This window comes from Sus scrofa, chromosome 10 (assembly GCF_054392235.1).
Source record: "Sus scrofa isolate SSC_HxYL_T2T_F1_AM1 chromosome 10, Sscrofa_HxYL_maternal_Yorkshire_Landrace_v2.0, whole genome shotgun sequence".
NCBI classification, from domain to species: domain Eukaryota; kingdom Metazoa; phylum Chordata; class Mammalia; order Artiodactyla; family Suidae; genus Sus; species Sus scrofa.
The window spans coordinates 30,827,275-30,839,521 of record NC_139392.1 but is presented as its reverse complement, the minus strand read 5'-3'; the positions used below and the strand labels follow the sequence as shown (position 1 = coordinate 30,839,521).

General features: G+C 34.3%; 1 protein-coding gene across 1 annotated transcript; it reads left to right on the top strand.

Moving 5' to 3' along the window:
* Positions 1 to 4,066: 4,066 nt before the first annotated feature.
* On the top strand, positions 4,067 to 5,005 carry LOC110258753 (olfactory receptor 4C46-like). Its single transcript, XM_084980674.1, has one exon. The coding sequence runs from the start codon at positions 4,067 to 4,069 to the stop codon at positions 5,003 to 5,005; it is 939 nt and encodes a 312-aa protein (XP_084836800.1).
* Positions 5,006 to 12,247: the final 7,242 nt, after the last annotated feature.

Here is a 12,247-nt window from a genome sequence, read left to right as displayed (position 1 = left end):
CAAAGTTCTAAAGAACAAAGTTCCAAATGATTTATGGTGTTGACATAATGATAAACATAAAATCATTTAAATATAATAGAATGTCTAGAAATGACCTATAGGCATGATTATTTACAAAAATATCAAGACAATTCAATTGAGAAAAGAACACATTTTTCAACAAATTGTGTTGGATCATCTGGATATCCATGTGAGAAAAAAAGGAAGCTCAATCACTACCTCACATTATACACAAAAATTAACCCAAAATGAGTTGGAGACCTAGAAGTTAACACTAAACCTTTGAAAAAATTCTATAAGGAAAAAATTTACTTGGAGGTAGGTCACTGTTTACTAGATATGACACAACAAGCAAGAACCTTGAGAAAAACTCAAAAAATCAAACACTGTCAATCAATGTTTTAAATCTGCTCACTGGATATCATCATTTTATAAAAACAAAAAGAGTAGAAGAAAACAATATCTAGATTTATATATACAAAATTTACATTTTATACATGTATTTATATATAACATATATATTACAAAAGAATTATATATGAAAAATATATACAAATAACTTACAAATTAGTAATAAGAAACCTATTTTAAATTGCATAAAGTCTTGAAAACAAACTTCCAAAAAAGATAAAAAAGGCCAATAATAACATTTATTCTAAAAATATTCTCAACTGCATTAGTCAGCAGAGAAATCCAACTAAAACTTCAATATTTTATCAATGTATACCTCCTAGAAGTATGAAAAGGAAAATAATCCCAAGTGACAAAAATGTCAAACAATACTCTTGTTTGAAAACACAACTCCTTTCTTGAGCTTTAGATTACCTATCCACATGTTTTAATGTCACTTCTGGTTCCATACTGATCATTATAAAAATCCCATAGATAACTTAGGAGCCTTTTAGAGTTTCTGTTTATACACATACCACCCTAATGAATGCAAAAAAAAAAAACAGGTTTTGGATTCAAGTACTTCTTAATGGCTGCCATTAATTGTATACCCTCATTGCTGCAACTTTCAAGCAATGAATACTAGGTTCTAGAAAATGTTTAAAATTGATAAGTAGACAGAAGTTCTAACTGAGACATGAGTTCACAAGTTATTCCTCACATTGGAATTATGCCTTTCTTGCTATTCATATGACATTCAAGTTACTTAGCAACCCATGTTTCTAAGAGAGAAAAAAAAGGAACACACTTGTTTTGTTTCCAAGTGCAGGGAATATAATTCCCCACATAAGGATATGTCCTTTTCGAACTTATCTCTCCAGAATACCTGCTTCAAAGACAAAGCCTTTCCATCAAAGAAGGTAATGAATTCCTGGGAGAAATTAACAGCTATATAACCAGCTTCTTGAACATTTATGGAAGCCTCTTTAAATATACTTGTTTGTAGGTGAATATGTACCTTTTATTTATACATCCAGAGCAAGATTCATTTCAGATGGAATGACCCATTTGAAAGTATTTCCAACACACATTCTGCCTCCTGCCTGTGGGACCACAGCCATCTAGAGAAATTCATTTCTCCATATTGTTCCAAATGAATCCATTCTAAATTCAAGTGTCAGGTTTCTGTGAAATCTGTTGGAGGCTTTAGGCCAGAAGGAAAGATTTTGACTTATATAAAGACTTTATTATCTACTATTGATATGATATTGAATTATCTAAATGGTCTTTTTCTGAGTATGTCATATCCTCATGTCAAAATTTACTGATCCAAGAGGAAGTCAATTTGAAGATGGAATTATTTTGAGCATGTTCAAACATCATTCATATTACCTAAGACCAGAAGGTAAGTTTTCAACAGTACTGATACTTATTAAAGATTATTAATTTTCATATGCTGTAATCATTATGTATCAATGCTTTTCAAATAGAGTAATACAGCATTTATCTTCACCCCATTCTTTGAAATATAGTTGGTAAATATCATTAACCTATTTCGACAGATGAAAAACTTGAGGTTCATAGAGCTTAAAAATTGGTAGGATCCAGCTCTCTAACACAAGATACCTTTCTTTTGCCAAGATAAGCTTCTTTTAATAATTAAGACTAATCTTGAGAATGAAAATAAAATTTAAATACAGCACACAAAAAAGATCTGAATGTAAATATTAAGTGATATAAATGATCATCTGGGCCAAACATGAACATGAAGATCTCTCCCTGGTATCAACTGCTATGCATAATTTGATCCTCTGTGTATTCTTTAAAAAAAAATTCTAGATGACTTTTCCTCAGTTTATTGCATGGTTAAAAGTTTCTCTGTATTATTTCTCAGAATGTCAATTCCATTCCTATGTACATAAACAGTTGTAAAAATAAGTGAATATTGGAGTTACATTTTGGCATAGTGAATTAAGGATCCAGCCTTGTCATTTCTGTGACTCAGGTCACTGCTGTGACACAGGTTCAATCCCTGGTCCTGGCATTTCCACCTGCCACAGGAATGGCCTAAATAAATATATAAATAAATAAAATAAGGAGGATTCCTTTGTGTGTCCATAGCAGTGTTGTGGATATGTTCATATATGTTTCCTCAATCAATTTTCATAACAGCCTGTTAGTCAGACTATTATCCTTACTTGGTATTAAAAGAAATAAGAATGTAAGTTGCAAAGGAACATACCTCAAAACAAAATGCTGCAAGTGAGAAAAGGCAGGATTCTAACCTGGTCTTTCAGATTATCAAATCAGTCTACCCAACCACTATGATCATCATTTTCAATATCTGGTAGGAAAAAGGCTGTGGGTTCATGTTTTGAAGGGAAATTATGGAGGGAAGAAATGTGGGTGAGAAAGATACAAAGATAAAATGGACCTTCAATGAAAGCAGTACCACACAGTTATTTTTATCAGAGGACTCCAATATATTATACTGTGTGTATGTGTCTGAGTCTGCATGTATGCTGACAAATTTCCTTCATATGTAGTTGTCTATGAAGTATATTAAAATAAAAATGATCATTGTAGTCCTATCAAAAGGAGTTTACCAGTTCAACATTGTTTATTATAACATAAAAATATAGCTCATGGATGAAGAATTTGGAGCAAAAAGAAATAGTATAATCTGAATTAATCTTAGGCAAAAAATATGTACTTTTTGCTGCTTGTTTTGTGTAGGATCCTTAACTTCTCTATGTTTCTACACCTAATGTGTAAAATAAGTATAAAAATTACATTGTATAGGTTTTTAGTGACTCAAATATGGCAGAGTCCTAGAGCAAGTAAGTGTTACAGTAGGTTTTATTTAGTATGATTATTAGTATGATCATTCTTATCATTATATACTAAGATTGATTCTCATGTGCTATATGGATGAAATAATATCAATTGCACAGGTTGCTCTCATGTCATGTGTATTGCAATCAATCATTACAAAGTGTATTTATAAGCTATTATAAAGTGACTGAATTTAGGAAACATGTTTATCAATTTCATTAGAGTAGCCACTGTTTCCTTTCATTATTTTCCCATCACTAATGCCCTGTTAGACTTTACAACAAATATTATAAAATGTTTCATACTAGCATTTCTGTCTTCCATCCCCTAACTGAGAATTAATCCACTTCATAAAAGCCACATAAAGATCTTAACTGGAGTTATAGCCAAGATTTCCTCTTTCTCAAATCTTTCTTCATCTTCTGCTCATAATCCCAATTACCTCACATGGGTTCCCATTTCCTAAGCATAATGGGAAATCTCCTTAGCTTTGCATTCATACCCTTAAAAATCATTTTCTACTACTCTTTTCAAGCTTAGCTGACACTACATGTGATATTTCGTGCCTCATCTTAAGCTCTGAGTATCTCACATATTAAGATCGTTTCCTGCCTCTGTGTTCATTAAGTTTCTCATGTCTATAACTAAATATTATCTTATCCAAGGAAAGGATTGAGTCATCTCTAAGATATCAGACCCTTGTTTCATATGCGCATTCTCAAAATAATTCATAATTCAATAGAATCTTCACATTTATTATTTATTACATGGGGAGACCTAATGAATTCAAGGTTGAGGTAATAAAAAGTGTTTTTTTTCAGGTAATGTAATTAATAATAACATGAAATACATGGAGAATAGGAACAACGTGACCGAGTTCATTCTACTGGGGCTCACACGGAATCCAAAGACTCAGAAAATAATATTTGTTGTATTTTTGATCATCTACATTGTTTCTATGGTGGGAAATGTGCTCACCATGGTCATCATCACAGCCAGTCCATTACTGGAGTGTCCCATGTACTTTTTTCTGGCTCATCTCTCTTTCATTGATGCTTGCTATTCCTGTGTCAATACTCCTAAACTGATTGTAGATTCACTCCATGAAAAGAAATCCAGTCCATTCAATCAGTGCATGACACAAGTCTTTGGCGAACATTTATTTGGAGGTGCTGATGCCATACTGCTTTCTGTGATGGCCTATGACCGCTATGTGGCCATCTGCAAGCCCCTGCACTATACAACCATTATGAACTGGCATGTGTGTTGGCTGCTAGTGGGAGTCGTGTGGGTGGGTGGTTTTCTTCATTCAATGATACAGATTCTCCTCATCTTCAGATTACCCTTCTGTGGTCCAAACATCATTGATCACTTTATGTGTGATCTGAATCCTTTGCTCAAACTTGCCTGCACTGATACTGATACTCTAGGACTCTTAGTTGATCTCAACAGTGGTTTCCTATGTCTGTTAAACTTTATCCTCTTGATTGGCTCTTATGTGGTCATCCTGCTCTCCCTAAGAAACCACAGCTTGGAGGCAAGACACAAGGCACTCTCCACTTGTGTTTCCCACATCACAGTTGTCATCCTATTCCTTGTGCCCTGCATGTTTGTGTACCTGAGACCTGCAGCTAATTTACCTATGGACAAGGCAGTTACTGTATTCTACACTATGATAACTCCCATGTTAAACCCCTTAATCTATACCCTGAGAAATGCCCAGATGAAAAATGCCATTAAGAATTTGTATAGTAGAAAAGCTATTTCAAGTGATAAATAAAAAGTGCATGGAGCCCACCAAAAAATAACTGTGAGATAAAGAAAAAAAAACACTACAAATCAAAGAGTCTGCAAGGAGGGGACATAGGTACAAAAATGGAAACAAACCTCATCTGGACTATACTCTGCACATTTGGAAAAATCTACCAAATCTGGGCTTAGTTTTCTACTTTTCATAAATCTACATGTGTTAATAAAACCATTCTTACAAAAAACAATCAAAGAAATAAAAACACACTGATACTGAGCAAGTAATCTCTGTAACATCCAAGGAAATAGGCACTGTGGCTCCAAAACAGAAATACTGAAGAACCAGTACTCTATTAAGCTGATCTCTCAGGCCATGTTCTTGATTGTTGTGACATAAAGCCAGACAATGATAATAGAAAGGTAGCTTAATTTTATTACTCACCATTTATTGAGAGAGGGACTGTGTTGATATATATACAAAAATGTGTATAAGACATATACATATATGTACACACACACGCACACACCTGTTCCAGGGCAAAATGTCAAGGGTGTGACTGGAGCTGCAGCTGCAGGCATAGGCCACAGCCAGGGCAGCACCAGATCTGAGCTGCCTCTGTGACGTTAGCCTCAGCTTGGGGCAATGCTGGATCCTTAAACAACTAAGTAATGCTAGGGATGGAACTTGCATCCTCACAGAGACATTTGTTTCTTAACCCATCATAATGTACTATGTCATAATGTAATTTATACTTCATAGGTATCTTGATTGTCTTTCATTCTAAAATATATCACATGATCCATTACATTAATGATATTATAATGATTGGACATATTGATCAAGAATTAGCAACTGCTCTAGATTTTTTGGTAAGACATTTACATGTCAGAGAGTGGGATAAGTTAAACTAAAATTAGGAGACCCAAACTCAGTGAACTTTCTGGAGGCCCCATGATATGAGGCATATAAATCTATACTTTTTAACATGAAGGAGAGCTTATTCCATGTGTCCACTCCTATAACCAAAGAAGATACACAATGCTCCATTGGGTATAATTGGATTTGGGAGTCAATCTAATTTTTCATATAGGTATATTTCTCTCACCTAATGCTATTTGAAAATGTGCTAGTTTTGAGCAGGGCCCAGAAAAAGAAATGTCTGTGCAAAAGATCCATGTTATCATGCAAGCTTCTCTGCCACATGGGGAAAATGATGCAATAGATCCTCAGTTCTTGATGTGTCAGTGGCAGAGAGGGATGTTGGAGGCTTTGGAAGGCCTCCACATGTGAACTGCAGACCAGGCCCTTAGCATGTTGGAGCAGAGTCTTGTCATCCTCAGAAGATAACTACTCTCCTTTTGTGAAAGAGCTCTTGGCCTGCTCTGGGCCTTAGGAGAAACTGAAAGCTTCACCATGGGCCCCCAAGTTACTATGCAATCAGAGCTGCCCATCATGAACTTGGTATTATCTGACCCATCAAAGCCATTATCTGGATGTGCACAGCCGTACTTCATTATGCATTACATAAGTGATATGGCCCAAGTAGCACCTGAAGGCAATGTTGCATGGACAAGTGACAGAAATACTCATGGCCTCCAACCCAGTTACACTGCTTTCTTGTTCCCTGCCCACACCTATGTATTCATCTGGAGTTGACAATGATAAGTTTACAGAGGAAGAAAATACTTGGGACTTGTAAACAGATAGTTCCAAAATGATAAGCAGGCATAACCTGAAGGTGGAGAGCTACAGCACCTCAGCCCCATTCTGCAAAATTCCTAAGGGTCAATCATGATGAAAATACTCCCAATGTGTAAAACTTGCAGGATTGCATCCATTGGTTCACTTTTATTGGAGGCAGAAATGCCCAGATATACAATATACCAGGATTCACAGTTTTGACCAATGTTTTGATTGGATTAGGAACTTGGAAGTAATGTGGTTGGAAGTCTGGTGACAATAAAATTTGGAGAAGAGATATATTTACCTGGTTGTCTTAATGGGCAAAAAGACACAAAAATATTTTTGTCCCACCTCAGAGAGGGTCAAAGTGGGAGTGACATCATTCACTACTAACTTTAATAAACTATTAGCAAGAATTTTGCTTCCTGTTCCCATTAGCATATGCTCTGCTTGCCTGGAGGTCTTATTCCCAAAGGTATAAATACTTCTTCAAAGCTTCTTCAACAAGATTCTGTTGAACAGAGAGTTAATACCCCTACCTGACCTCTTTGGGATGTACATGCCTCTGAATCAACAGGCAAGTAAATAAGTTACTGTGATGTTTGGGTGTTGATCCTAACTACTAAGGGGAATGTTAACTACTGTTTCTCAGTGGAGATAAGGAAACATGTAGTTGGAATAAAGTAGCTCCCAAATGGCCTCTTTTAGCATTACTGCAACTGAGGATAAAGATCAGTAGAAAACTACAACAGCCCAATCCAGTCAGAACTGCTAATGACCTAGACTTTTTGGAAAGGTCTATGTATCCCCACCAGGTAAAGACTTATGGACAGCCTAGACTTCTGTGAAGGCAAAAGGAATATAAAATTAGTAACAGAAGAAATTATTTACTAACACCAGCTACAACCATGTAACCAGTTACAGAAATGAAAACAGTAATTGGATATCCTCCCTATTTGTGAAAATATTGGTATGTGTATATTATACATGTATACATACATACATGTTATACATATATATTTCTTTTCTTCTTGATCTTATTACTTTATCATGTAACATGAAATATGTTGACTTTCTATCACAGTATTATATTATTAATTTTCATCACAAAATTTGTTACATGACATCAATGACTTTACCTCCCAAGTTTATTACCTCTGCTTCTTGAGAAGGATATTTGCAATTTCACATGTACATGGGACAGTTGTGTCATGTTAGGCTGAATTATGATTGTTTTCCTTTGGAGACCGAATATGGTTTAAGGTGATGCATATTGTTTTGGCTCTGTCTGTGAGGTTTTTCAGGATGGACAATAACATTTGAATAGGTAGACTGAGTAAAGAAGATTGTCTTTTCTACTGTGAGTGGTCCTCATCCTATCAATCTAGCCAATTGAATCTCTGAAAATAACAAAAGCCTCACATCCTCTGAGTGTGAGGGAATTTTCTAGCCAAAGATCCTTCAAACTGAAATATTAGCCCTATCTGTCTGAAAGTCTGCATGCTGGCACATCAGTTCTTACTTATTCTCCAGCAGCTTCCAGCCTATGGATCTGAACAGGGACACTGACTCTTCTTGGATGAAAGCAATTTCTAGCCTCTGGATTCAAGATAGGGTATTGGCTCAGTAGGTATTGGACTTGCCAATTTCCACAATCACAAGAAGACAGTTCATTATAGTAAATGTCTTCATCTATAAACTATTGGCTCTGAATGACATCACAATACCATAGATTGGGAAACAATTTTCTTAAGCTATCAATAATATCTAAGTCAATACAGATTTGAAACAATCCCTTTTTGCAGGAATGGAAAAATCACTTAAAATTGGACTTATTACTGATGTGGAAAACATTTAAAACATTAATATGGAGTCTCAAGGGACCCCATAGCTAAAATATCCTTAAAATGTAAAACAAAGGTGGTTGTCTTATATGTCCTGATTTTAAAACTTGCTGTAAATCTATACTAATCAAAACAGTGTGGCACTGGCATAGAGACAGGCATATAGAGCAATGGAATAGATTAGAAAAACCCAAATAAAACATTACATGAACATTCAAATTGCTTTCTACAAGAATTCCAAGACCATAGTTTTTTCAACAAATTTAGTTGGCAAAACTAGACATCTATTCTATTGCTCATATGCAAAAGGATGATGGTGTACCATTAACTTACATCATCTTCACAGTATATGCAAATGGATAAAAAAACCTTATTAGAAGAGCTAAAACTATGCAAACTTTTGAAAAATCAGAAAGTAAATTCAAGACATTAGATTAATCAATGTTTTTTTTTTTTGAGTGACACCAAAAACAAAGGCAAAAGAAGAAAACATAGATAAGTTGGACTATATCAAAATTCAAAACCTCTGTGCTTCACAGAACACAATCAACAGAGAGAAAAAGAAACTCATGGAATAGCAGGAAATAAATACCTATCTGATAAGGAGTTATTGTCCAAAATGTACAGGAGATTTTTTACAACCCAATAACAAATAATATCCCAGTGAGTAAATATGCAAAAAACTTCAATGGGCACTTTTTTTCAAAAAAAGATATACCAACAGCCAATAAGCTCATGAAAAGATGTCCAATATTATTCATCACACTTGTGTACTGTGTGGGGGGATGTAAATTAGTGTACCTACTGTGGAAGACTGTATGACATACTTCAAAAACATAAAAATAATCTTATCATATGAACAAGCATTTCCACTTCTGGGTATATGCTAAAAATATTTGAAAGCGAGGAGTTCCCATAATGGCGCAGTGGTTAACGAATCCGACTAGGAACCATGAGGTTGCAGGTTCGATCCCTGCCCTTGGTCAGTGGATTAACAATCCTGCATTGCTGTGAGCTCTGCTGTAGGCCACAGACACGGCTTGGATCCCTAGTTGCTGTGGCTCTGGCCTAGGCTGGCAGCTACAGCTCCGATTAGACCCCTAGCCTGGGAAACTCCATATGCTGCAGGAAGCAGCCCTAGAAATGGCAAAAAGACAATATATATATGAAAGCAAGAACTCAAAAAGATACTTGTACAGCTACATTTCTAACAGTATTCTTCAGAAGAACGAAAATGTTTTAGAAACCAAAGAATCATTCAAGGTATGAGTAGAATATCAATCAACATATGAGTAGATGTATATAGTCAACAGAATATTATTCACCATTAAAAATGAGAAGATTCTGACCCATGTTAAAACACAGATAAGGAGTTCCTGCTGTGGCGCAGTGGTTAACGAATCCGACTAAGAACCATGAGGTTGCGGGTTCGATCCCTGCCCTTGCTCAGTGGGTTAACAATCCAGCGTTGCGGTGAGCTGTGGTGTAGGTTGCAGACGTGTTTTGGATCCTTCATTGCTGTGGCTCTGGTGTAGGCCAGTGGCTACAGCTCTGATTCGACCCCTAGCCTAGGAACGTCCATATGCTGTGGGAGCGGCCCAAGAAATGGCAAAAAAAAAAAACAAAAACAAAAACAAAAAAAAAACACATAAATTGTGAGAACATGTTAAATAAAGTAAGATATTCATTGCTAATATACTTTATATTCTAATGGTTTTTAATCTACAGGTAGGTTGTAAAAATAAAACAATCCCTATTCATTAGTTCCCTTCAGATGTATTTTAAGTATTTTCTTATCTTTTGCTACCAAAGAAAGTGCTGCAATGATAGCTTTTGTCCCTTTGAGTGAGCATATCTGTTGGAAATGGTATCTCTAGACCCATGTCAACATGTGGTTTTAATATTATAATGTTGAAAATTACTCCTTAGAAGATTGTGCCCACTTAGACTCCTAAAAAATGAATAGGATTGATTATTACCCAATCTATATGTCAACTTGTACTTGTCAGCACTCTATATGTCAACAGACTTGAACCACCAGTGATATTAAAATGATAGGTGAAAAAGTTATCTAGTTGGCCATTTAATTTGAACATATTTAACAGTGAATAAAATTGAGCATATTTTAATAGGCTTAATTATATTTAAGGATTAGTCTCTTAAAACTAATTATTGAGCCAATTGTTTATTTTACTATAATTTTTATGTTAACAGGTTTAATATACTTATACTTGAAAATTATGATTTTTTTCTGGTATATACATTATAAATATACCTCTTCAATTTGGCCCTTATACTTTGTTATGGACTATACTACTATTTGGAGTATATGAGGGCATATAAAACAATTTGGCCAGTGTTTGGCATATAGCAAGATATGAGCAAATACTGTATTTTATCTTCTTTTACTTGAAATCAAAGTAAATTACATGGAAAAATTATGTATATCACAAAAATTATATTTAATAGTTTCAGGTTTGACTTTGAGCTTCCTGAGCTCATTTTTCTTAAAATTCCTGGTGTTTAACATTAAACATGAAATTCAAAAGAGTGTTCTGATTTTTGGAAAATGTTATCCTTCCATTTTTCATTCATTTTACACTCAGTGAGACCTTGTACCTTAAGAAAACATATTGAAAGATTGATAAAAATAATTAATAAAGGAACAAATTTAACTTTGGACAGCATAATATAATTTAAAGATTATAATTTTTAAAAAATATGAGATGAATTTAAAATTATAAACAACTATAAAATTTTGAAAAGTAAAGTAAACTGAATTAAAGCAAGCGATTAAAATAAATCTCATAATGGATTGTACCTGCTGATGATGTATGCATTGCTAAAATTTGATATTTATTTTTCTTCCTCTCCTTCTCACCTTCTATTGTGTGGAGGGGGGCAAACATGCACATGCATTTAAGTTTTATTATGGAATATAACTGAAATGTTTAGAGAACCATTCTTTCATACAATATATACTAGAAGAGTATTTTATCACTCTACACTTTGTCAGGAATGTGAAAGAATTTGAAAGAAATGTGAAAGTAATTCATGTAGAAGTTTGCTCTAATTCTGCAACATGTTACCTAATATCAATATGTCCTTGATAAAAACTGAAAAAACACCCAGTTAAAGAAGTTATTCACTCATGCCAAATAATGTAAATAAATATTTAATCTGAAGAATTATTTATTTTTCTTATTTTCCTATTCCTTATATCATCATTTTCATAAGAAATCATGAAAATAGATTAAGTATTATGAATTCCATTTTCTTCTGATAAAAGTAGCACACAGCAGGTAAATGATTACTCACTGTAAAGTGGGAGTTATATGACCTAGAATATGTATTTGACCTCCAATTTTAGTTTTCACATCATGAGTATTTTTTTCTTTTCCCCTTTGCAGATTTTTTTTTAACTAGTGCCTTCTACTAGTCAATCCTTTGTCTAGTAGTTAATCCTTTGTCAGTTGCATCCATTCCAAATATTTTCTCCCATTCTGTAGGTTGTATTTTCATTCTACATATGTACATACATACAGACATACATATATACATACCAAGTGGCCAGAATGTAGAACTTTACTTGTATTTGAACTTAGATTTTGAGCTTAGATGTCTCTCAACATGTTTAATATTGCTTAATGTACTATAATAACCATCACAAGAGTACCAGAGATAACTTAATGAGAACATTTTAGAATTTCAGTTTTCTTCCATGGGCCTCTGATGAATGTGAAAA